Source organism: Balearica regulorum, chromosome 3 (assembly GCF_011004875.1).
Source record: "Balearica regulorum gibbericeps isolate bBalReg1 chromosome 3, bBalReg1.pri, whole genome shotgun sequence".
Lineage (NCBI taxonomy): Eukaryota > Metazoa > Chordata > Aves > Gruiformes > Gruidae > Balearica > Balearica regulorum.
In genome coordinates, this window is record NC_046186.1 from 121,270,538 (window position 1) to 121,297,452 (window position 26,915).

The 26,915-nt window shown below is 43.0% G+C and overlaps 1 protein-coding gene across 2 annotated transcripts; it reads left to right on the forward strand.

The window, feature by feature from the left end:
* Positions 1–740: 740 nt before the first annotated feature.
* Positions 741–26,255, forward strand: HAO1 (hydroxyacid oxidase 1). 2 transcript variants are annotated; one of them, XM_075749811.1, is made up of 8 exons: positions 741–935; positions 8,863–9,014; positions 17,254–17,509; positions 20,534–20,709; positions 21,647–21,738; positions 24,945–25,103; positions 25,364–25,433; positions 25,736–26,255. In XM_075749811.1, the coding sequence occupies exons 1-8, from the start codon at positions 799–801 to the stop codon at positions 25,804–25,806; spliced, it is 1,113 nt and encodes a 370-aa protein (XP_075605926.1). In that variant the 5' UTR covers positions 741–798; the 3' UTR covers positions 25,807–26,255. The 2 variants fall into 2 exon arrangements, with proteins under 2 accessions (XP_075605926.1, XP_075605927.1); XM_075749812.1 differs by lacking the exon at positions 24,945–25,103 and having other exon boundaries at positions 761–935.
* The last annotated feature ends 660 nt before the right edge of the window (positions 26,256–26,915 follow it).

Sequence of the window (26,915 nt, forward strand, 5' to 3'; positions counted from 1 at the left end):
CAAAATTACAGAAGGGAGTGAGGCAGGGCCGTGCTTCTGTTGTGTTGCATTTCTTCCTCTTGGTGCACCACAAATTTTAAGTCAAGATTCAATCAAGAAGCCTCAACTGAGTCTGTAAACACTTTGGATGAGCGTCATCTCTTTGATAAGCTAGTTTTATTTCTAGCTAATGAGCGCATCTGACTTGGTACCATTTGAAGAATAACTAGTTCTCTGGCTTGTGGAGGTGGAATGATCTCAAAAAGCAGGAGTCATTTGCCTGTGGATGTATTAGATGCCTGAGCTGCGTGGCATCTGGGTCCCTGCAACTTGAGTTGGTATCCAGGATTTTAATAGAAATAACTGGAAACCTGCTTCTCTGATGTCCTAAATGCCAGTCCAGGCTGGGACTTGCTTTTATAAACCACCTAAATCAGGAATTTGTGTTTTGGACATAAACAGTATCTTTCTTGTTTCAGTCACCTGGATATTTTGGATGATAAAGGCATACACAAGAGACGACAGTACGTTCCTCTTAGTGCAGGTTTAAGTCATGCTTGCTGCACCTACGTATTTCTCTTCTTGCTGATTCATTTTCTTTTTTTGCCATATTTTATTCCATTTTGTTCTAGGTTGGCCTTGGCCACGTGAAATAAAATGCAGTGCTGAAGTTCAGTATGACACACAGTCGGTGTATTTTTGTTGGTATGTAGGTAAGTCAAATCCTGACGAGGTCCCATATTAATGATTTACAGACTAAAATACAGAGCTTAAAAGAGAGGGGAGTAGGAATGAACTAACTCTGTGAGATCTGAAAACATGTCTGGAAAACTAGTTTGCATTGCTGATTTTGAAGAGTATGCTAAAAAATTCCTCCCCAAATCAGTGTATGATTATTACCGATCCGGAGCAGATGACCAGGAAACACTAGCAGATAATGTAGCAGCATTTTCAAGGTAGGAGGGTGATTAAGGCTGGAGTGGGAGGGGGGGAATTGTAAATTCTGCATTATTCATAGATGTGGTGCAAAATTAGATTTTTCTGTGTGAACAAAACTCCATTTTTATGAAACTTTTTGGGGTTTTATCAAAAAGACTCAAATAATTCCTTTTTGGAACACCTGTCTCTCCCCTTTCACTCCTCCACCTAACATTTTCTGTCAAAAAAGCAGTCCTTAAAATCCATTAGCATCTTTTTAGCTTTACCTGCGTTTTATTTCTTTTGTTAACATAAAGTCTCTAAAGAGTCCATCAGCTCCAATATTTAATCAGCTGATGAAACTGTAATTTCTGCTTTTTTGGGCTATCATGCAGGCAAGAAGTTCTTGTGGTGAAGTGTTGTACATTTTAGGTCCTTAGTCAGTTTTGTTCCTCCTAAACTGAATTAGTTACATGGCCTTCCCTGGTAAGTGCTTGCGCAGCATCTCTAGGTCTAGCTCTGACCTGAGCCTAGCAGAAAGGAGTTGTACCTCCCAGCTCTGCAGCGAGCCGTGAAAGCCAGGGCTCAGTGCTGGGTGGCCAAGCCAAGCTCAGGGAATTTCCAGCAGAAGGTCAGCGCTTCACCAGGACATACTGTAAATGATGGGAACTATTATAAACCAGTTTTCACTTAGACTGGCCCCCTGAACTGCTGTCAAAACCTGAACTCGGGTCACCCTCTGCCTCAGAAGTACAAGGTCAACACAAAGTCGGTTGGCATTTGCTGTCAGCTTCAGTGGGAGAGTGTCAAAACTCGTGTCAAGTCAGTTGGTTCCCCATGCCCTGAATCTCTGTCCCCCAGAGCATCGGCCCAAGCGCTGCAGAGGAGAGAAGGCGGCTGGAGGCTGATCGCCTCTGCCCGGCTGAGCCCAGTCAAACTGCTTAAACAGCTGTTGGCTTCTCTTTCCTTCGAGGGCTGTGTTGGTGCAGACATTTAACCTCCCTGCACTTGTCTTTGCTAATCTCTAACGGCTTTGTCTGTAATCCTTCTGAGTCTAACAAACCAAAACAAGATTTTTTCCAGTTTATCTTTGGTCTTTCTCCCTTCCTGCTTTGCTTTTCTGCTGTAGAGCAGCAATCCCGGCTACTGCTCCAGTTGCCTTTCCGCAGGCTATGAGCAATTCAGCTGGAAATCCCATGAAACTCTAAGGCTGTAGGAAACTCGGTGGTAATTCATTTAGTAGGATCTCCAAGGTCAGATCACAGAAACCAGATCAGAATCTTAATTTTAGGGACGTGTATAGAAAAGCTTTGTAATGTCAGGAGAAGAAGAAAACTAACCTCTGCCGTGACCACTTATTCCAGACCTCTTAGCTCCATCCGGAACCCCCCATCATGGACTGGGGCTGCTCAAACACCAGCCAAAGGACTGCTCTGGCTCCAAGGAGTAAAAAAGAGCAGGAGGGGATGTAGTAGTGCTCATCTAATTATTTCTTTTTAATCTTATGTTTTAATACTTCCAGTTGCTATGATGTTATTTGCCCTCACGAAACCAAAATGAGATATTGAGGTAAGGACACTCAAAGGAAGTGCTCAGAGGGAATAAACTGTAGAAGTAGTGAACTTTTTACTAACTGCTAGAGCTAATCATGATTAAGCAAAAGTTGGATCTAAACTGCCCAGAGACAGGCCAACAAACCTGGGTATGTTCACTTGCTGTTTTGGTATTAGCTGAGCTAGGTGTTAGTGGTGAGATAAGAGCAGCTCTGCTTTGAAGCTGTTTCCCACTGCAGGGGCAGACTCCTCTGATAAGACCTCCTCGCATTGGGCTAGTCACCTGTGGGGTTCAGGCTCACCTCCTCTTTCCTGGCATCTTCTATCTTATTTTCAATAAGAGCCTCCAGTTTTAGGCATTCAAAACTGCGGAGCTTGCAGGCAACCTGGAACTGAAGGAGATAATTAGCAGTGCAGCTAATACAGCCTGAGATGTTAAAAAAATGCAGTAAATTAAATTTGCTAGGTCCTGGTGCAGCTAAAAGGCCCTCAGTGCTGGGTTCCTGCTCCTCAGCACTGAAGGTATGAAGGGGATGGAAGCTGTGTTTCTGTCTTTGCTCCCCCTCCCTTTGTATATTTGTTCTTAAAGAAAACAAGATCTCATTTCCACAGTAGCTTTAGGTCATTTAAATGTCTTCCAAAAAGGCAGTTAATGAAATCTGAACAACTTGACAATGGGGTTTATTAAATCATCAAACAGAACTTGTTGACAGCCCAAGAGAGAGGTCACAGGGCAGAAGTATTGCAGTCAAAGCTTTGCTTGTTACCTTTCCATCACTCTACATCTCTCTCTGGGTGTCCACCAAAGCACAGAAAAGTGTGGTGATGTGCTGATGGTGTCAGAACCTGAACCCCAGCTCCCCTGATGAAGCACGTGGTTCCCTCCTTTCTGGTCACTGCAGCGCCAGCACGGCTCTTCCTGCGAGGATGAGCATCGTGTCTGAAGTCATCTGCTGGGGCTTACCAGCTTTACCTCTATGAAGTGGAAAGGACAAAGGGCTGGAGTGTGGATACAGCGTTTTACAGCTTCATGGACAAATGTGCTCTTTATCTGTCCATAGCAAGAGGGAGATGATAGTAAAGGTGGTCAGAGTTAAAAGCAGCCCTTATGTAGCACTGAAAAACGTAAGTTAAATCATTCTCCACGTTTCTAGTGCCTTCCTGCACCTATTTGCAAACAAATATTTCAGTTAGGGAGCGTGCACTTGCTGCCTGCAGCCAGATGGACCTTCCTCCCTGCAAAGGTGACCCCTTTAATGGGCTCTTGAACCTTTTTGGAGGCACATTGAGCACAAGGCCCTGTGTGCTCCATCTCGATAGCTGCGGTGGTTCCCGCTTGTCGCTGCTGAGGTGGATTCCTATTTCCAGTTTATTAGACTGTGTTTGCAATGGCTTCCTGGCAACACATCTAGAAAAGGTAGAAACCTGGTACAAAGACTTCACAATGCTTTGGTTTATAAGACCTGTTTGGCACAAACAACTTTTAAAATCTTTTTTTTTTCTTTGCTGTTGGGAGAAACATGGACTAATTGCTAAGGATGCAATACTGCTGCTCACGCTGATTCTCACACAGTCCTTGTGTGTCTCTGAGCATGTTACTGGTTTTTCTGCCTGTTCCTGAGCACAGCTTGTGGGTAAATATAAAGTAAGATGGACTTTACACCCCCTGAGCCACAAAGATCACAAAGTCAGATGACTTTGTGAAAGAAATGAGTATGTTCAGCTTCATTTACCATGGCCAGAGAACTCCCATCGATTTCCACTCTCAGAAGCTTAGTTGCATGGTTCAGCCTGATTAAAAATGTTTACAGTTTATTTAAATCTTTATAGATCTGTGTATAAATGTTTATGTTTAAATGGAAGAGAAGAAAGCACAAAACTGAACCAGAAGCTTGAATTGTTAGCCCATACTAGGAAGGATTGTATTTGGAGAAAAATAAGTGTTAGGTTTGTGAGCTCTTTATTTTTTTTGCAATTGAATGGAGAAATAAATAGATTATTATTAAGGACTGATCTATCAAAGGAATGGTAGTTTCAATAGATACTGGAACACCTTTGGAACGGCCCATGCAATTTTTGGAGCAGTACAATCCATACCCATTAGATTATAAAACGAATGTCCTGGCCTTTTTGACAGCACAGGATCTTGAAGTACTTTGGACCTTTACTCAGATACCAGAGCATAGAACGTCTCCAAAAGGCCAGGGTTTAAGATGGGGTTAACACCAGGTACAGGGACTCTCCTCTAGCTTCCAGTTCTTCTGTGACCGAGGTTGGAATGGAGAACCGGAGCTTGTGTTTCAGCATCAGTGTGTTCCCGCTACTGCCAGATAATTATTTTTTTATTCATGGTTTTCAAATGATGTGGAGATGACACTAGCGTAAATGAGGCATTAAGGCCAGGGAAGATAATTTGGGATGTCAGAGCATACGTTGCTCCCTATGGTGACTGCATTCACCTTGCATTTGCTCTGCGTCCCAAAACACTGTGCGTCCTTCTAGCACTGTGCTGCCTGGCAATTAAATTTCCTCTCAAGTTGTCAAGGAACCGAGGGGCCTGAATGGAGAATAGATTTTATGACAAGGTCAGAGCGCCTTTAGCTTGACGGCATGCAAGTAATCAATCTGAAATCTCCCCTTTCGGCATTTTAATGAAGAGGGACGTCTGTGTGTGTAGGAACAAGTTTCTGCTAATCCGTCGTGACATGTTCTGCCACTGACTCCCCGGCGGCCTTTGGAGAAGATGCATTTTGTTGTCGTGTACGAGGAACAGCAGTCGCTTGTTCATCAGTGGCAGCATCGAAGCATATTTTTCTGCAGATGTATTGTCATCTTGTAGCTAGGTATGAAGGGTGTTAAAATGACTGGGCATATAAATAATATAAATATTGGTTAAAAAAGCAAGGCTGAGAATGTGATTGGGGTCAAACAAGCATGTGAAGTTTTGGGGGGGGGGAAGGAAAGGAATGCTTGTAATAATCGGTTATGTTTCTGTGATGTCTTTCACCTTGGATTTGCAGAGTGCTGTGAAAAGAGTTGCTGTGTGGATGGCAAGGATTCCTGGGGGAGAAAATAGATTTTCCTCAAGCAAAAGCAGGTGTTGCTTAGCCTTGCACGGTACCAGTGCCTGCCCCTTGTGCTGGGAAGTGGAGCTGTAGAGGAGATTAAAGTGGCAAAGTGGGTTGGAGTTGGGATGGAGACTGCCTGAATGGTGTGTCCTTGCCCAGGCGTACTGCTTCCAATGCAGCACGAAGAGATTATTTAGCATGGACTTGGAAAGGAAACAAGAGCTGCTTCAAAATGTATTGCAGTCTGAAGATTTCAGCATTTTTCACAGCTGAAAATGAGTGGGGGAAGACAGTGAGTGCTTCCCTTTTACCCAAATGCAAGATAACTTACATTCTGAAATTTTTGAACATAGAAAAGGAGAAAAAAAACAAACAAACAAACCTGCTAATCTCCCCTCCTTTCCTTTCATCCTTCTTTCAAAAAGCTGAAGTTGCCTAAATCAGGAATGCTCACTGCCTTCCCCACTGCGGCATCTCCCTGCTTCCAGCTGGGAAGAAAGATGCACTCACTTGCAATTGCTGATTGCAGCATGTGAGTGTGGACTTGGCTGGAACAAAACGTGGGTGATGAGAAGATGAATAAAAAAAAAAATATAGACAAGGTTTTTACTAAATAATATCCAGGAAATCTTTTCACTCAAAGATGTGGAGGAAGCAGGTGGTGTGTGGCAGCCTGATGAATACACATGCTCTGGTTACTGGGAAATACTGCTCTTGGGTTTTGCTTGCTGCTGCTAAGGGCATTTCCCTATGGCTTGTCCAGAAAACGCCTCAATTGAAGTGTCTGGCAAACTCACAGCTGAAAACATCCATGTTTGCAAAGCCAGATCAGGTTTTATTTAAAGAGTATACTATGAAGTTAGTGAGCCCATTTGGTGTTTTTTTGTGGGACCCAGTAAGCGCTCAGTTCTGAGTGTTGATTTGACATTGGTCTAGAGCATGCGACTTGATAAGGTGCGAGGGGAAGAAAAGCCTCAGAAGGCATCGGAGGAGATATTTATGTTTAGAGTCTGGGGCTCATGAGCCTAAGCACCCCAAAAAGCTCATGGATGGAGTAATTTGGTACAGAAAGGTGAGTGGGAGGGAGGCTGCTAACTGCTGCTTGAAAAAGCATTGTTTTTTCTTGCCTACACCGTTGGGAGGATTTTTGCTCTTTCTGTTTCTTTTCCCAAGCTAAAAGCACTACAGAAACGTCAGTACTTCAGGCCAGACCCCCGTGCGTGTGCTTCGAGATGGCAGTCCTTTGTACTGGTAAAAATCTGGCAGGTCTGGGACAGCAGAGGAACTAGGAGGCTGGGGAAGAGGGAGATACTTCACACACTTATGCTTTAGAGTTTGACCGTAAAATTGAGCAAGGTTATTAAATGATTTTTGTTTTCTTTATATTTGCTGGGAAAAGATGTCTCAGAGCTGGGAGAAAGCCTTTGGAATGAGAATTAGGAAGAAGGGGGGAGAATCAAGTCATGTTTTCTTTGTCCCACCCTCAGCCCATTCTCCCCTGAAAAATAACAAACCAATACAATAGCACAAAAACAAGTCTGAGGAGACATACTTGCAGTGTGTGTCTTGGCATTGAATAACACAGCTGACTCCCACAACTACACGTCTCCTTCCAAGCATCATAACTATCCTTCTCCCTGGGGAGTGCTTCCTGGAGAGCTGGCATGACCCAGTGCTCTAGGGCTGCAGAAATTTGGGTCTCATCCTGGCTCTGTCCCAGGCTTCTTATGGAAATGTCTCTTGATCTTTCTATAAAATGAAGAGACATTGTCTTTTTTTCCTAACCTGTCAGCTTAATATGCAAGCTCAAGCTGACCACTACTTGCTGTCAGAGCATAGTCTGAGGGTAACAGTGACTCTGCTTGCTATCTCCTTGCTAATAATAATAATAATATCACTTTCAGGCTTTCTAGTGCTGATCAGGTAGTCATGTTCAGCATGTTTAAGCTTTTAATTATATTCTGTAATTAAAATTCAATCGCCATCAGAGACCTTTCAGAGGGAGGGATGCCTTAGTGAGAGGTTGATGTGTATCCTACTACCGCTTGCAGAGAGCCTTTGGCCTTGCTCAGCGCACACGGGTGAGGAGAGCCAGCCCCTGCTAATGCACACCCTCTTGTGGCTTGTAGTAACCCTGGCGTTGCTGCAACACCCCCCCGGGTGGTGAGGGAAAGTCCCATTTCACAGGTATCCCCAGGAATGCAACCCCATTAATAAAAGTTGGGATATTGCAGTGTCATCTAGTTGACCCCATAAGAGAGACCACGATCCTATTGTGTGTGGGGAAAAAAAAAAAGATAAAATTCTGCATGTGCAAACACATGGTGTCCAGCCTGACTGCAATAAATTGTAATTTCAGATTAAGTGTGGTTTAGTTTGCTCTGTTTTGGAGTCAGCTTCCATTTGTACCCAGACTGACGACCCCAGCGGAGAATAAAGCCCGGCTCTGGGCTGATGTGGTTTCTGGCAGACAAGTTGAAGGCAAAGCAAGGTCAGGAACGGTTGAGCGGATGCTGGGCCACGTCATCCAAGGACTAGATTATAATTTGCCCTATTGAGAAAGCAGTTGTACTACTTGATCTTTTCCTGCACCAAATTACAGTGGCCGCGTTTGGTCTTTTCCTGGAAGTCTGGAGTCCCTGTGGTATGATGGGCTGTTCCTGGGGCTGCAGCTGTAGCCCCAGGGACTACGTGTTGCACAGCAGCCAGTGCCTGCTGGGGATGGGACCTCTCTGAGCAAAGCGACTCAGTCTCTGTGCCAGCAGAGGTGCGGTGCGGTGGATTTCTGCACCCTCCCAAGCTGAGCAAAGCCAGGGCAGCTGTTCTGCCCACCTACTTTCTGTGGGAAGAAGCGTGGCAGCTTGATTCTGTGTAGTCTCGCTGCAGAGACACATAGCATGGGGATGGGGAGGGCTAAGCATGCTGGCCCAGGCTAGTTTTATCCAAAAATGCTGTCTTTTGGCTCCCTAGTGCATAGAAGGAATAACTGAGGTGAGCTGATGACTTCTCCTGGTCCTGCACACCCTCTGTCATCTAGTTCTGCCCCAAGGCTTTTGAGGCAGCTGAGAGTCCTTGTGAACCTTATTATTTTGCAGCTCCTGTCTTTTCTTTCAAACAATACCAGCCAATAATGTTCAAAGGCTCTTTGCCTCTTTCCCTCCTGGCTTTGTGCATTTCGTGGTTTCTGCTGTAGCTCCGGGTCACGCAGTGAGGTTCTGCTCGAGCCCCACACAGCTTTCACCGTGTTTCTCCTGACAGCAGGGAAGTCTTCTCTTGCCCATTAGAAACTGTAAATAACCCTGATGATGCAGGCTTTTTATTCTCTTTATTTGTCTCTGTGTCAGATGGAAGCTGTACCCCCGGGTACTCAGGGATGTGTCAGTAATGGACCTGTCAACCTCAGTCTTGGGGCAGAAAATCAGCATGCCGCTCTGCGTTGGAGCGACTGCTATGCAGCGCATGGCTCACGCTGATGGAGAGACGGCTACTGCTAAAGGTAAACCGGGCAAAGTGCCCCCCCGCAGCGAGTTAGAGATGAGCAGAGTAAGGCTGTGCCTGCTCGTTGTGAAGCCCGGTGTGGTTTCTTGCTCCCAATGCTGCAGCCTGGATGGGTTTGAGTTGTTGCTCAGAGTAATCGGGTTTATTTTTGGCTTTGTGTTTTTAGTGTTTTCCCTGGCCTTTTTTCTGTGTGGGTTCTCCCTCTCTGTGAAGCAGGGGATGCGAAATTCAGCATGTTAGAGAAGAATCATTTGTAACAAATATGAAATTGAAAACCACATCTGTCTATATGTCTTTCAATACATTCTACAAATATAACTATACGTATTGTCACGGCAACATTCTTCCTGTTACAAAACTGCTTCTAGAAATTTAGAAGCCTTTGCTTGTCTGGGAAAAATACTTGCTTTGAAGAGAGAGCTCTTTGAGAGCATTCAAGGGAGCCAGGGAGATAAAGGCCCCTCTGGGCTAGGTGCTGCACAAAGATGTTGCTGGCATGGAGGCCGCAGCCTAAAAGACACTGAGAAATGGGATGTTAACCAGAATTCAGACATGAAGTGGTTTCTTACTCCTTTAACCCGAGCTGCAGGATGACACAAAATCTGAGAAAGAGGTCACACGGTGTACCTGTTGCGTACAAATAGCGTCGGGCTGTGTGTGTTAGTGCTCTAGCAATGGATGAAAAAGGATGCAAAACATATATAGGCAATATTTAAAAGAAATGTATGGCTGAGCTATTCATCTAACAGTGTTTCCACGGCCAATGCAGCAAACACTAGTGTGAAATGAGTCTAATTATCTGCCCTGCAGTGGGAGCTGGTCTCAATTCTCATTAAAAAGCTGCCTCGCTGCGATGTGTGCTGTGATGGGCTGCAGCACAGCCCCAGCAGCAATCTTTATAAAAGCAGATTTCCCCGATTTTATGCCATGTTTGGGGATACGTTTTTCCCATTCCCAAGAGATTTATTAGGAAGCCAAAGATTTGATGCCTATTGTACGTGCAGGCGCGTTCCACACGATGGAGCTCGAATACCTTGAATTGGTTTGCAAAGCAGCGTCTGGTCGGATGCCTTGGTGCTGTCCTGTCCTTTGGCAGTTCGTGTGGATTATATCTGGCCCAGGTTACGCTGGGAGGAAACTCTGAAGCGTTACGCTGTTAAATGCAAACATATTAATGCAACGTTAAGACTGAGATTTAAAACACACAAAATTCAGGATGTACCTTAACAAAAATTCCCACCGATACCATGGCCTGGCACGTTTTAAGGCATAAATCTCTAACGGCATGTAGAATCAAGTGGTACAATAAGGCTGAATACTAGGGCTGAATTATGGTTGTGGTAGATAACTTAATTTTGGAATTTCCTGACTTCTGTGCACTTGCATTTTCAAACTTTTTAACATATGATTATTGCATTTAATGTTCTTAAGTTTTCAAGCTAGGAGACCTTGGTGAACTGGCAACAGTTTGAGTGTGTGGTCAAATAAATATATCCATGGGAGTCGGTAAATTTTTCATTGCTTTCAAAGGAGAGCGTAATTAAAATCACTCCCTCTGTATTGCATTACTGTTTCTTGTAGAAAAAAATACAGCTTTGGTTTTGTGCTCTGTTAGAGGTGGAGTGGGGCATTCAGTGCCAAGCTTTTCATTTGACCTTATAAGATGACAGGGATTAGCTGTAAAGAACACGTTTGGCTTAAAGATTCCCTTAAACTTGGGATATTCGGCATCAGGGGGTTTGTTACATCCAACTTCTTTTAAACTCCGCGATACCTCTGAAATGGAGCAGAATGTTGGTTGCTTTAAATCAGCTTTTGCTTCAGCTGCACCAGTTTACGCAAGATCCATAGTCCTGTGGCTTTTGCAAAGCCTGGCATACTTTGTAAGCTTGACTTTTGGCCCAGGTGTGTAGGAAGTGACGTATGTGGTGATGTCTGCTGTTGTGGTGGCCCTTGAAAAGCATGGTGTAGTCTGAATCTTGCCCCTTCCCAGCCAGAGAAAAAAAGCGGTGTACACCCCAGCTTGCGTCAGGGGCACGGCAGCTGCCCGAAGGAGCACCCGCAGCCTGTGTACGTGTGCCCAGGCCTTGTTGGGGTTAAACCCTGAGAGATAGTCTTGGGTTCGCACCATCCTCGCTTGCAGAGCAGGGTGGTGCAGGTAGCAAGAACAACTCCTTCCCCCACCTTTTTGTGTTTCCAGAACGATGCCTGATCCTCCCAGGGAGCTCCCTTATGTGACAGCATTTTGCTTTGAACTGCTCTGTTCTTCCAGCAGGTTTGCCTGCAGGCTGCAGTGTAAATGCCCTCTCCAGGGTCAACGGCATGTCATGGTGTGTCTTGTTAGGTAAAAACTCCCTGCCCTCACAGCCTGTTGCTTTGGGGCTTGTCAGGGTTTGGGGAGCTGCTGCCCCTCTCCTCGAGGGATGCTCTCCTCTAGTGACTAAGCTGGTGGCCAGGAGTGTGCATCTTACCCAAAACAGGGCAAAGCCTGGCAGCTTGCCTTAAAGACACCTTCATTGACAATTCTGTTTCATTAGTAAAGGATCTTTTTGGGGAAAACCGACCAATTGTGATTTTAAATTTCCTGGTGACGGGTAATCCAACACAACATAAGTTATTCCAAGTGTTAACTAATTCCACTCTGAGCGGTATAAACTGTGATTGTGGTCAAAACTCGTACAGCTTCAAATCCAGATGTTGCATTTTGCTATACTTCAGTCAGCTAGGCTTTAGAGGGGGAAAAAAAAGAAAAGATATTGTCTATATAGGCTTTAATAAGGTTGTTCCTCAGATTTCTTTGACATGTCTAAATGGACCTGGAGTCCTTCCTTCTAGAGAACGCTCTCTTGTCTGTGAAACAATTTCAGGGACCTTGGCAGTTGTTCCGGTTTTTCCAGGTCTTTCTTCAAGCATATTCCCTAGCATTTTAGTTGTAGTTCATCAGGGTATGGGGCAATTTTCCAAATAATGGATTTTCTGCTCAGTAGAAACTGAAAAATTGGGAGGAAAATTGTTTTGGATTAACTGAAATATTTAATGTGATCCAAAACACAATGTTTTATTTCATTTTCCTACTAGCTAATGCTTTTAGCCATAGTTCTGTTTTGAAACAAAAGTGTTAGCTCAGAAGAAAACATTTCCATTTTCAAAATATCAACACATGACATTTTGACTTAGGTGAATTTTTCTTGTCCTTCTCACTCCAATTTCAACCTCTTTAACTAAAACTATTTGCCAAATTTGATGAATAATCTTAGCCATCATTAAAGAGCAAAGGGCTGTTCTCTAAACACTTTTCAACAGAACTTTTCTGATTCTACGTTTGGGTTTTTTTCTGCTTGTCCATCAGAAGATTCACTATTCCTCCATGCAAAGACATTCATTTGCCATCCTGATTTCACGTTGTGCTCCCAAACCGATGTGATCCCTGTGTCGTCTCCCTGAAAGTGCAATGATACTCGTGCTCCTGCCTTCATGTATACCGAAAGAAAATCTTGTGCACCATCCAGCTGCTTAGCAAGAAACAACAAATTTTTTTTGAAATTTGAATTGATTATAAACAGATATGTAGCAGCATTTTATTGGGATTTCTATTATGTTTATATTGCTGCTAATTACCTAATGCTCTTTTACTGACCAATTACCTTCTACGCTCTTGTTCTAGCCCAGAAGCAGTACTGCAATGCCTGACTTCTCTCTGACTTGCTGGAAACCAGGCTGAACAGCTTGATTCTTCTCTTGGCCAGATCTTTTGAAAACTTTGAATGCTAGTTGCTCAGATCTGGTGATTTTATGTTTACCCTCTGCATTTGCTCTCAAACAACTTTCTGAGTTAGTGCTGACGCAAGTAGGGTTTCACCATCACCTGTGGTGTGACTGCACCGTTTGCTTTGCCAAATAGAGAATAGAATATCGACTGAAAAGTGCTTTTCCCCTCTGATTTAGTTTAGTTACTGGCAGCTCTCTCACTTCCACTAGAGAGGGAGCAACACCTTTGTTCCTTTGGCTCTTAACAGACTTCTACCATTATTTTTTTTTTGTTTGCTTTGATGCTGACCATCTGAATTCAGATTCCTTGTGCTCATCCAAGCACAGTCCATGACTGTGAAGGAGAGATTTTGCGATCTGTTGCTGTTTCTGCTCAGCCCCAGTGACCGTAGCAGGACTTTGCACCCATCTTTCACTAGTCAACTATGTCATGTTCCAAAAAAATTGTTAATTTTGGACTATGGCTACTCCATAGAGTCATTGAGAGGGCAATGTTCGCGTGGGACAACGTGGCCAGGACTGAGTGGGCCCTGACTCCCCTCCAGAGACCAGCGTGGCCGGGGCACTTTGCGGTGCAAGCGTATGCAGGCAGTCTGGCACGACAGCCCTCCCAGACCAGCCAGATCCATTTTGGCCATGTGTATTTTGTTCCCCGCTGTCTCCGGCCTTCCTGCACAGCTGACAAAATGTGTCGTGTCAACAAAACGATTGTAGGCACAACTCGCACGCAGTGTTTTGTAAGGGGTGAGGTAAGGCTGGGCAGGGGATTTGTCAGCCAAGTGTGTTTTGACAAGAGAGTAATGGTAAGTATTTAAAACAACTCTGTTTCTTAGGAGATGCAGCTTTAAGAACACAGTTACTTCTCTTGAGAAACACCACTGTGCCAAGAGGACAGCACATTGATCCCAAGTAATATCCTCTGGCCCCTAACTTGGGGACACTGGATTCAGGGAAGAATGACCACAGTGGGGCAATTTGGAGATGCCCCTAAAAGGGAAACAATGCGAGTATGCACAGCTAGAGAAAAATAGCAAGAGTTCCTGTTCCCATACAGGTAACTGACAAAATAAGCAAGCTTAAACTGGATGCTTCTCCAGTGTCCTCCCCAGAAGTATGTTGCCTCTGGGTTGCCCAGACGGACAAACTCCATACCCTTCTCATACCAGTTAATGGAGTAATGTCCCATCAGAGGTGGGAAGGAGACTCTGAGGTTTCAGGACGAAAAACAGGCTAAAAAATGTTATTGCTCTGTTCTCCTGTGGACTTCCCAAGTCGTTCCTGGCCTATGCTCGCCCTTGGGTTGTTGCTTTGTAAAATACTTCAGTTGAATTCCCCAAGAACGAGGAAAGCCCCATTTTATCGAGGTTTATGTTCCCTGGTGAGAAGATATGTCCTTGCTTGGGGCTTCCCTGGGCTAAGTACAAGCAGGTAGCAGTGGGGCCAAGAAACCTGTGCCCACTCAAGGCAGCTGTGGAGCAAAGTCTGCGAAGCTCCTCTTTCCCAAGCACCCCACCGTATCCCAATTCTAGTTGCATTTGGCCCTGAAACAAGGTGGAATACAAATAACTCAAAGCTTTAATGTCCTGACACCAAAAACTTCCCCAGCCTCCTGTGTGCAGCTAATGCCATGCTCTCTGCACTGTCATTGACCTCAGTGGGAGCCTGCAGTTGTACAAAGGTAAACGTATGCTTTGGGCAATGCTTGGGATTAAAAGACGACCTGGCGGGGGGGGGGGGGGGGCGGGGGGAAGTCTAAAAGCAATCTGAAATGGCATGAGGAAAGGCTGGTTTACAAAAATCTGATGTTTAAACTCTGGCAAATGTCACATATTGCTGCAACAGCATCCCATGGGAACGTGGATCCAATACTGATTTGTAAGAATAATATTTGCAGCACCCCAAAACTGAAGTGTAAAATACAATTGTTGGAGGAAATTAATTGTATGTTTTCTTCAGCTGCAGCTAAATGTGCAAGAAGTGGGAGTATATTTTTAGCCTGATTTGAGGTGGGGAAAAAAAAGAATCTGGCAACACTTCTGGAGTATGTATCACGTTTTTTGAAAGTCTACAGAATTGTCAAAATAAGCCTAAAGATTATCAAGATGAAGCACAGATTGACTAAAACTGGAACTTGGAATCTCTAAAACTTTGAAAAATTTTGCATGTGTGAACTTTGAGTTTGACTGTGCAGATCTGAAATATGTGTGTTGAACTTGTGCTTTACCAGAGAGTCATTAACTTCACAGGATAGATGAGAGGAATTTTTGTGAGTGTGCTTTTGTGAAAACACCGAACCCCAGTTTGGGATAGTTGAACTCTGATTGAACCAAACTGCTTAAATTTAAGATTAAGTAAGATGAAAGCAGCATCTTCTCTATTGCCATGTATGCAGATAAGTTCAAAGGATGTGGTATTATTTCATGTTTTAAATCTTCCATTCACCGAGTATGTTTTATTGTGCAGTTTCTATTTACGTTCTTGCTTTTGCAACTACTATTGTGTCCTTAGGGCTGCAGAGGTAGAGTTGACAATAAAAGTAAGAACAGAAATAAATGGATACCTAAAGGCAGATTGAACCATAACATTTATATTTTTCCCTTATCTGATCTGAGGGTTTTGCAATTGCTGGGTTAGCAACTCTCCCTCTCATTCACGAACTCGTATTTGACAGAGCACAGGAATGCGGATCTCTTGCTTCTTTGTATCCCTTAATGGACTTGATTTGGCTAATCGCTTATTATGGGATTTGTGATACCCACCACAGCTGATTTTAACAGGACTTTAGGCACTCAGTATAGATGGGTTCTTCAGAAGAAACTCTTTTCTAGGTACTTAATCTGTGAGAGGGAACTGTTTTCAGTAATTTTAAGGGGACAAACGGCTAAAATGTGGAGCATTTTGGTTCATTGCTACTGTATTTCCACTGATTGAAATCTGCCTGGTGGCTGTGGGAGGGTGTAACCAATTTGTTTGAATAAGCTGTTCATAAGTTTCCACTCTAAGAGACTTGTAATCCTTATTTAATAAAATGTTGTCATAAAGACCACTTTTTAATTCCTCCATGGGTTGGAGATGATGTTTTGAAACAGAGGTCCATTTACATTAAAAATATGCATACTGTGGTAGACCAAGAAACATAAGGCTTTATATAATATTTTTGAGTTTTACAGTGTGTTTTTCTTTATTTTACATTAAGTGACAGATTACTCCAAAAAGAATAAGTGATGGATTCATAAAAATATAATTGTATGAGGTTAGCTGGTTTGTAGTGCAGCCCGGGTAGGAAATTGCCCCCAGGGAGGTAGCGGGCACAGAGCCCCCGGCTGCTTGACCCTGTCTGGGATTGTTCAATGACATTTAACCTTGGGGCTGCCCACACTGCAGGAGTGATTTCACTCTGCAGCTTTTGAAGGTAAAAGAGGAGGGATCAAAACACACGGGGCATGAGCACCCATCCCTTTGGTCTCAGTGGAGACTTTGGAGACCACCATGTTGTACTGGCTCATCTTTGTATTTACTTTTGGGGTCTCCTGGGAGGGCACTGCCACCTGGGATGTGTTTCTCCCACTCTCAGCAAGATCAGAACTTCTACTTTTTATTGCCGGAAGTGTGAAGATCTATGTGTGGCATCACACAATGGATGTGGGGTCCCTCTCCTTCAGGTCAAGAGACAGGAGGTGAAGATGTTGAAGCAAAGAACAGTGGAGCTGCCCTCCTCCCCTCCTCCTTAAATAAGGTGGTCTGCTGGACTGTGTCCTTCTGTTTTGTTATGCCCTGAAATACTCTGTAGGGATGACAACAGGAATTTGCTAGAAGAGCATGTCAAGAAACATAGGTCTAATGCTAATGAACATTTTAGAGGTGGGGAAAGCAGCCAAAATGCCATGATCATAGTGCTCAAGGGAGTGTGTGTGGCAGTGGTGAGGAGGAGTGAAGAGCAATGTTGAGAATGACAGACCCAAAACACTGATCTGCAGCGATGTGGCAGTGTTCAAAAAGTTGGAAGCCTTAAATGCTTTTTTTTTTTTTTAGATCATTTAAAACTGTGTGTGTGCATATGTCCTTAAATGTATGTGCCAAATTTTCTGACAAGTGGTAGCCAGACGCTAGGGGCTTACCAACAGGCTTCCTGTGGGATAAAGAATTATTAATATGGGTTAGGTTTAGTTTGATTATAATATCTTTTATTTCTAGTATTGGAGCAGGGATCATCCCAAACAGTGTGCAGACAGCTGTCACCAGAAATTTGCCTATAAACACAGAGAATAAGCCAGAGCGTGCTCACAGCAGCCCACTGCTGTTAGTAACTGCTCTTAATGTAGCATTCCCTGGAAGGCTGAAAACGCATTAACACTGAGGAAAGGCAGTGTGAAATTACGTGCACCAACACACTAGTGACCCAAGTGCTCTTGTTTAGAGGAGCCTCTGTTTTTTTGGATAGTCTTAAATATAACTTTCTGTTTCTCCAGCCTGCCGTGCAATGGGAACAGGGATGATGCTGAGCTCCTGGGCCACCTCTACCATTGAAGAAGTGGCTGAAGCAGCTCCAACTGGCCTTCACTGGCTGCAGCTTTACGTCTACAAGGACCGGGAGGTTACCAAATCCCTCGTGAAGCGTGCGGAGAGAGCAGGCTACAAAGGGATCTTTGTGACAGTGGACACGCCCTTCCTTGGCAGGCGCATCGATGATGTGCGTAACAAGTTCCAGCTTCCTCCTCACCTCAGGTAGGTGCTCACTGTTGGGATGTGGGGTGGGCGTGTGGCAGTGCCATGGTCACCATGAGGTGCTGCAGGGGAAATTTGTTTCTCACACGAGGAATTTCTTCCAGGTGCCACACACTGTGCTGGGCGATAACACTGGGGAACTGATCTCTTGCTGTGCTTGGGCTATGATCTGCTTTGGGTCAAAACCAGGCTTTCTTGGCTGTTTGCAGACTGTGAAAGACACTGTGTGCCAGGCAACGTGAGGCTGCAGACTGACCAAGTTAGAGAGATGAGGCATTTCTTTGTACATCTGTCAATATATTTTTGGATGTCTTCAAAACTCAGCTGGATACAGATCTGTACAACCTGCTCTGACTTTGAACATGGATCCTGCTGCAGAGTTGGCTGTGCTGTGAATGGGGGCCTGGACTACGTGGACCAAAGGCCCCTTCCAACTGATGTTATGGTCCCTTCTAACCTCTGTTATCTTATGACACTGCACTGGGTCCAGGGCCATGTTGCTGCAGACCACGGAGCCCTTTTTCAAGCAACTTCAACCCTTCTTTTGCTCAAATACAGAAACACGTGGGTATCAGTCTTTCTAAGTTCTCCATGAGGGCAACTTCTACCCCCTTGTGTTGGGGTGTTGGGACATTTTCTGTATCTCAGAAGAATTTGTGGCCTCACGATTGACTTCAGCACTAATTCTAGTTCCTCTCTACTGCAGGGCCTATGCAGCTCTTAATTTATCCAGCAGTGTTGTAAGGATGCTGATTTCACTACATAAATTTTTGCAAACATAAATTGGTAGACTGTAGAGACCACCCTGATAAACATATGCTGGCACAGTGTTAGCAGCCAAGGACTGGCTGGAAGAATATTTAGCAGATGGGATATCCAGGATTTGGGTTTGAAAAATGGAGCTAAAAATCCTGCAAGAATCTTGCAGGTAGGTCTTGGGAGTGACCACAGTTTGCCATGGCATATATTAAGACTACTGTGTTTGCTCTTATTTAGAACCTGCAAATGAACACAAAGATGGAAAGAAAAAAATAAAGGATAGCTGAATGTATTTTGAAGTGTATTAACTTTGATTTGAGTTCTGGGTAAAAACTAGTTTTGAATTTTGTTAGTGGATGTGAAGCATTCTTCATATGTCCCCTAAGGCTGTTATGCTATGTACATACCATATGTAACATGTACATAGCATGAAATAGAATAACACATCCTGCAGCCTGTCGTCTTTTTCATAATATTCCATTTCATGTGCAATGAATCTGATTCTTCACCTCGTAGGCAAAAAAAAAACCCTCCAGAGACTGGGGTGTTGGATGTAACCCATGCGCCTGTACTTGAAGCTAAAAGTTAATATGATGAAGGCTGACGGAGCAACCTTAACTCTGCCTATGATTTCTGTATTAAAGTACAATCTTACAGGGAAAGACCAGAAAACAAAAAAATCCCTGACAAATTTAACATGAAAATATACCCCATATAGTAATCCTGCTATAGATCTATGCCTAATAAAACATTATTAGTACACACTGTCATTTTACCCACAAAAAATAATTCTTTAAATAGATTTTTTTTTAGGGGCAGTATCATTTTAAGGCCTGGGGTTAGAGTATTTGAACATGAATCAAATAACCCAAAAATATTTGAGGAAAGCAATAGAGCATTTCTGAAACGCTTTGACCCCACCTGACCGAACCGTAACAAGGTTTTGTTTGCGTGAACCGTATGAAATAATATGAAGTTGGAGTAATCTTTAAAGGTTCCAATTAATCACTTCAAATTTCAGAATGACACTCGGACAGTGTTTTGTTGCAGAGTTGGTGGTGAAACTCTCCTAGCGTGAGGCTCTGCTCAGTTATGTGATAACTTTTTCTTGGCTTCGGATTTTCAACAAAGTTTCAAAGCAACAACAAGGTGCCATTGTGCTCAGAAACGTATGTAAGGCAACATTCATTCAAGTGTTGATCTGCATTTCACAGGCCAAGAAAAACAACAGTTATTTATATAATCTTATCCATGGTTCTGTTTTTTCTCCGAGTACCCCACCCTCTGCAAACCAACAGCTGAAAAGCTGGATCTTGCTGAGAAGCCCGCTCCTTTCTCAGTTTCTTCTGGGCCCGGAGCTGAACAGAAAAGCCATGTGAAATGCTGCTTGTTGCAGGCATGAAATCAGCAGTGAAACTAGCCAGTTTCCACAAAAAAACCCCAAACCCTGTGCATTTCCCAAAATGTGGAATAGGAGTATAAAATAGCACAATGTGGAACAAGACACAGTTTCTGAAGAACAGAGCAATCAGCCTTGTGTTGGGACATGGGGGTCCTTGGTGGTACTGGTGTCACCGATGGTGGTTTAGCGTTTGTGAGCGCTTGGGGCTGCTTCAGCTTTCCAATGCAAGCACAGCCTGAATTTCTCTATTTGCCCTCCTTTCCCCTTCTCCTGCTTTGTCTGGTAAAGCTGTGAACTCTTTGGTGCAGGGGCTGTCATTTAGCATTCAGTTTCTACAACTGGTGAGATTAACTAGATGATCTTTAAGGTCCCTTCCAGCCCAAACCATTCTATGATTTGGTGCTAATGAGAAAATAATAGCTAATGTTTTCATACGAACTTCATTTTGCCCCTCTACATTTTACAAGGAAACATACAAAAAAAAGACAGAAGCTGAACTGGCTGGATGTTGGTCTTGTTGGACAGATGAAAATTCTGAATTCTTTGCAAGGCTTCATGCAGATCCATCTAACTCATGGAGCTTAACACAATTTCCCTTCCTTCTTCTCCCTTCCCACCTACCCAATCCCCTATCCCCTCCAGTGGCTGAATTCCCTGGATTTGGGAAAAAAAAAAACAACCCAAAAACTAAAACCAAATTTGCTGCATGAAAGCTAACGGGATTTTCGCTAGGAAGTGTGCCTCTTGACTTCAGTGGTACAACGAAGGTTTCACGCAGCTACATTGAATGCTGGCATTAGGGACTGATTTGTGGTATAATGAATCTTTCTCAGACTATTTTTCTATATCTTTTGTTGTTTTAGATTAAAAAACTTTTCAAGTAGTGACCTGGCATTCTCCTCGGGGAAAGACTTCGGCGAAAATAGTGGACTGGCTGTGTATGTAGCCGAGGCGATTGATGCAAGCGTCAATTGGGAGGACATCAAATGGCTTCGAGGGCTGACCTCGCTGCCCATTGTCGCGAAAGGAATCCTCAGGGGTGTGTAGCTCTGCTGCTTCCCATGGGGGAGGTGAGGTGTCTCTTCTCGCGGAGGCACCAGGGAAGGAAAAGTGCTTGTGCTGGGAAAATTTCTGTAAAATTGCATTACTTTTTAACAGCAAGCATCCGCTTTGCTGATAGGGAATAATACGATGGGACACATGTTCCTATTTCTGTACTGTAATTAGGGAAGAGTTGCCAAAACAGAGCTGAAACAATCAAAAGGGGAAAAAAACCCTTCTCTTCCTCATGCATGGTTATGAACCCAGCAACAAAGACACTCGAGGAAGCAGCTGCTTAAATAAGTACCTGGAGCTGTCAGATGGTTTGTATGCCTGTGCTGCTGGGTGTGTTTTCCTTGATGTTCAGTAGGTAGGGACCAGAGCCCACTGGTCACTAAACTAGTGAGTTGGTTGGCTGGGATCACATCAGTTATATCTGAAATCAGATGCAGCCAGGAAGATTGAACTCGCTCTGTTTGTTGTGCCGTAAACTCTGATTTGAGTTGTATAAAACTTAAAGGAAAGCTGGATTTCTATTCTGTCAAAAGAGCACTGAGCACGATGGTTTGTTAAGTATGGATTATTACTGTAATCATGTTGATAATTCTGACTTGGAGAAAATAATCTAGCAAAATAATTTCTTAGTGATGAGTTGTGGGGCATAGCAAAGAAAACAAAGGCTAGCAACCAAAGTGGCTGCTAATGTGAAGTGGTAAAATGTTCTGCTCCAACATTTCAAATTACTTTTCTGGTCTTACTGCTTAAAGATAAAACTGATTTCTGTGTCGAGAGGGGCTTTGGCAGGATGAAGTGCTAAGGTGGCTTTGCATTAGCTGGCAATGTTTCTTTATTGATGCCAAAATTTCCCTCATCGTGGTGTCAATAAGCTCCCAGTTATGGAAGGGAATATCTTGTTTGTTTGTTTTTTTCCCTAGCTGATGATGCTAAGCAAGCTGTAAAGATTGGGTTAAATGGTATCCTGGTGTCAAATCATGGAGCACGACAGCTTGATGGGGTCCCTGCAACTGTAAGTACTGGTGCCGATATGTACCAGTAGTCTCTGGTTTTCTCTACCTTTTGACTTCTTGTTTGCTTTGAACACATGGTAGCTGGAGGAAAAACCTGTAAATATGTGTTATATGCCTTAATCTATGAGTAGTAATCTTTCTCCACTCATCTATGTATGTCACATCATACTCTGAGTTAGACACAGCCTCCCCTTGGTCAGATCAAATAACCAAAAAAAACACAGGAGGGTTTACATGTGGCTGTTTCTTCAAGCTACCTGGACACCCTGTCCTTGGCTGCAGCACCCTGCATGGAAATCCAGAACAGCAATCTCAGATAGTATATTATTGGCAGTTAATTTTTTAGAAATTGGGAAGTTTTAAAGAATTTTTTTCTAGTTTTCTCTTTTATTTCTCCTTTCACATCCTTTTTTTTTTTTTTTTTTATGAAACCTCCCTGTTGCTGTTTGCAATTCACTGGAGATTGTACTAGAGTTGTTTTTTCCCTTTTAACATTCTTCAGAGACTTCTGAAAAATTGCAGGTACAGAACAGCAAAAGGTAGAATGAAACTCTCCCTTTTTCTCCTTTCAAACCTTTTCACCTTTGGAAAAGGTACAGAGTAGTTCAATTACAGTTTTTTCCTTTTTCTTGTGCTACCCCACGCCTTTTCCAAAGGTGAAAAGGGATTTGAGAAGTTCTCAACTGGCAAAAGAGAAAGAAGTAAAGGAAAATGAAAAAGTATGTGTTCAGGATGAAGGGATACCCCCCAAATTTCAGTCATCACTCATCCTTCAGTGCAGGAAAGCTGCACAAGTAAAAAGAGAATGAAAAGGAGGAGAATCAAAGCCCAGTTGTGACTGTTTCAGTATTCCTAATGTGTCCTGGATGAAAATCCTCCTGTTTTCCATAATTATTTTCTGAAGGGAGAGGGGGACGGGTAAGACCTCTTTCACTGTGGAGTTTTTTGCATGTGCAGTCTTTTCTGCTCACCTTTGCTGTCCCACTGGTGTGTCACCTGCTCCCCTGGAGCACTTCTGCTCTCTGCTTATCTTCTTGGGGGCAGCAAAGGATTTCCCCAGCTGATTTCCTTCAGCTGATTTTCAGAGGTCTTCATGTGGACCCGTTAATCTCCTGGTTGTGTTGGCTGGTTCTTTGCCAGCCAAACCCTCATCAGGGAGCCAAATGCCAGCACAAATGGTTTTCTAAATGGTTATTTGAAGTTGAGGTGTTATCCTCTGCTATGCTCTTGCCTGACTGTCTCCAGGTACTCCTGGGGACTGGTAGGAAAAAGATCCCCTGATGCCAGGAGTTCTCCAGTTTCAAAAGAGACTGAGATTTTTCGTTTTCAAATGGGAAATGCTGTTGGAGACTTTGCAGCTATTCAGTTTTAGACACCTTAAGTAGAACTGAATTTTCAGTGTGGGGGTGCCTAATACTTCTGAAATGAATTTTTCTACTCTGACTTCTGTTGTCTTTATCTACTTGTCACCTTTTGAGAATGTAGTCCCCAATTTCACTAAGAGTATTTGAAAATACTGGGCAAGTCTGTGTGTGCGTTAATCCAACAGGAAGAATGTGTAAGGATATTAAAAACATAATTTTGAGAAATGAGAAAGCTGAAGAAATATGAATTATTTTTTTGCCAACTGCAGCAGAACAGAAATTAAGCTTGCAAGCTACTTGTTACAAGTTATTCCTTTGCAACGGTGCAGAGGAGAAGGCACTATTAAAGCTGATGTGTTCACTGGATTTCATTGTACGAAGAACTATATTTCACAATGCTGTTTTCATAATGTAAATATCTGTATCGGATCATGCTAAATGTTTCTGTTTAAGGAACATAATAATTTGCTTTAATTTCATGGGTTTTCAGAACGTGAGCTGAGCCCAAGCTGGTTAATATTTCTAGTGTCTAGTTACACATTGAGGAAATCTATGTTTTAATTATGGTTTGCATCATACTTTAGTTATTACAGCACTTTAGTGTTGGTACAGTTTGTCAGGATGTAGAAAGCAGTCTCTGTATATGGAAAAAGATCCAAAATATGTTTGGCAAGAGAGCAAAACCAAAGGGAGGGGAAAAAATCACAGCAAGTGCCAAACTTCAAGAAAATTTTAATCCAAATCTAAAAACAAACTGCACTTTCAAGTCTTTTCCTCCATCTCCTAGTCATTTTTATCCATTAGAAAGGAAATTAATTACATCCGTATTTGAAAGACATAAATTTGTGTGCCTTTTGTCTTACTACCACACACTGTTTCCAGTCTCCTTAGTACTTGGCTTCCAGTTTTGTCTTTCCTGATTTGCATGAATAGCAACTGTTTAGGCATTATAGGAACAGTTACCCTGTAATTAATGCTTGAGGCTTGAATTCAGGAGGGTCATCCCTTCATTGGGACCTCTTGGGTGGTGTGGACGTTTTAGTTACTCCCTGGTTACTTATTTGTAACTTGGTGACAGTAAAAATCCTTTTCCCCCTTATCTTTATCACTGGTGTAGGGGATAAGTACAGCTTGGTGACAGTAATGTACACATGCATTAAAAGAAAATGTTGTCCACCTTGCTCAAAACTCAAAGGAAAGCTGATTTTTTCTTATATGAAGAAGTTTCCTCTAGAATTATTTCTGTAATCGAGATGCATTTACAAAGGAAAAATATATTCATTACAATTTTTCAGTCAATTCTCCAAGTTCCTTGGGGCACATTTTTCTCTTACTCCATGTCTATAGGCACAACACCTGCCTCTGGGCTCGTGGATGCTAGCTGGACCTTAGTATAAGTGAATAATAAATTTAAACCATAAAGTGAAGATGATTATTTAAAAAGTGACAGTGATTCCATTTCATCCCCAAACTAGTGAAGACTGGAAGTTTTGGGGCTAAGATCAAGGGAAGGCCTCTGCTGTGCTTAGTGTTTCTTATATTCTTCAGAAGTCTCTGAATCTGGCTTGTGTCAGAAATGTGTCACAGGATCAGATGGCCATTTTGTGTGACCCTGCTGATTCTCATTCTATTTATGTGACTCTCCAAATAAATTTGACCTTTGTATATATCTGCTAACATGCTGTTTTTCAATGTAAAACTCGCTTATTTGTGCATACAGTTAGGCGTGCAATTGCTCGCTTATTTTTTTTAAAGCTTGGGTCCTTGAAATAAGAATTTCTTAAAAAAATAATTAGGGTTACAGAAGCGGACAAGCTGTATTCCTGGTTTCACTCTTTTAGATTGATGTCTTGCCTGAAATCGTTGAGGCTGTGGAGGGGAAGGTGGAGGTGTTCCTAGATGGTGGTGTAAGAAAAGGCACAGATGTTCTCAAAGCATTAGCTCTCGGTGCCAAAGCTGTATTCATTGGAAGACCTCTCATCTGGGGCTTAGTTTATCAAGTAAGTTTAAAAAACCCTCAAATGTCTGTTTTTGGATATCTAGACTCGCTGTTTAGGCTTAGTGTATGCATGTATGTGTATATGTGTTGCACATGTGATAGTGTCTGTGTGTATCCAGACCATCTAATCTAAAATTTGCTATGACAAGTACTCAGGAGTTATGGTTGTGCATTGAACTTGATTGGCACATGTATACGTGTCTGCATTACACACGAGCTATATGCACCCATAATAGTGCATATTGTCCCCTAATCTCCTAGGGTGAAGAAGGAGCAAAAGAAGTTCTCCAGATGCTGAAGGAAGAGTTTCGCCTGGCAATGGCCCTGACAGGTGAGACATCAACATTTCCTCTCAATAATAACCACCTCTGTCTCGTATTTCCTCATAGCTTTCAAAAGGACTTGTTTTATCCCTGTCTTGTAGATGGGGAACTGAGTAGATGAAGTCAATCCAAGCAAAAATATTTTTCACTAGGAGAGGAATAAATCTGTAGAAAAGTGGTGGCAAACCCTTGGTCACTATGGGGGGGATTTCATCTGACAGAACGTAGATTTCTATGGGATAGAAAAAGAAACGGCTTAGAGCGGGATAGAAAAGCAGGGCTTTTAACTGATATGTAACTTCTCCTCCAGGATGCCAGAGAGTAGAAGAAATTGGCAGGACGCTGATACGAAGACATCAAGTAGCATTTTCCAAGATTTAGGTCTGAAGACTATTGCCTTGTGTGCTGCCTGTTGTACAGAAAGTGTGCTGCCAGACAAAAAGCAACTACGTTTACTCTTTGGGCCTCATCCTGCAATCCTGACTGAGAAGGGGTGGTCTGTAGGAGATCACAAGTTGAAGAAATTACTTGAAGCGAACTTTACAGGTGTTTCTGTATTATCCTAGACTCTTAAGGAAAGCTGCTCTACTGGGAGTTGTGATTAGAGATGGGCCATTATACAAGGCCAATACAGAAACTTCAAGGTGTTTTGCAACAAATGCTTATATTAATTTACATGCCTGCAAGTAACTTAGCTGGTAAAATGAAACTATAAACAGAAATGTTTTGATAGCAAACAACTATCAATGCAGAAATTTAAAAGATACTTCTTTCTCACTGTTTAGAGAAACTACATTGTAGATCATGGAGATTAAATCTTGCTTTCTTATGAACATAGTGTCATTTCCCTAGTGACTAAGTGCTATTCCTTTATAAGCATGTGGGTTTGCAGCATGTAGGCTGCAGGGACTCAAAGGTTGTAAAGAACTAAACAGCAAAGCAAAATTGGGGAAGTTCTGCTGCTTAAGTGACACAAATGCCTTTGTAATCAGACAACCACTGTATCTGTGCATCAGGCATAGGTCAGATCCTTGTAGCCTTATTGCCTTCACCAAACTGTGCTGACTGCACCCAGCTGGAGCTCTGAGTCACATTTTTCACCTGGATTAATTTGCTGACAGTGGCAAGTGAAGGCTGATGCTACCTGGGAGAGTTTGTAGGATTTGCAGCCATGTGCAAAAGAGAAACTTGAGTAATTGAGGTATTAACCCATGAGTTGGGAAGATCCTAGTGGCTCTATTCAGTTTCCATGACACCCTTCAGACAGATAAATGTTAGTGTTACTCACTTTGCTTGTGATGAGGATAGACACACATACAGGATCTGCTCCTCTATTCAAACAACCCAAATACCCACTGAATTCAGGAGAAATTTTGTAACTGTACAGAACAAAGGAATAGCTTCGTACTGCAAAGTGACCCTACCCAAAGTGAGCAGGCAGAGGAGGTAAGACTCTACTAATCTCATCTTGGGTAAAACTAAGGGTGGCT

Coding starts and splice junctions, on each gene's coding strand:
- HAO1 (XM_075749811.1), top strand. CDS start 799: ATGTCTGGAAAACTAGTTTGCATTGCTGATTTTGAAGAGTATGCTAAA. Junction 936..8,862: donor AATGTAGCAGCATTTTCAAG/GTAGGAGGGTGA, acceptor TCTCTGTGTCAG/ATGGAAGCTGTACCCCCGGG. Junction 17,510..20,533: donor CAGCTTCCTCCTCACCTCAG/GTAGGTGCTCAC, acceptor TTGTTGTTTTAG/ATTAAAAAACTTTTCAAGTA.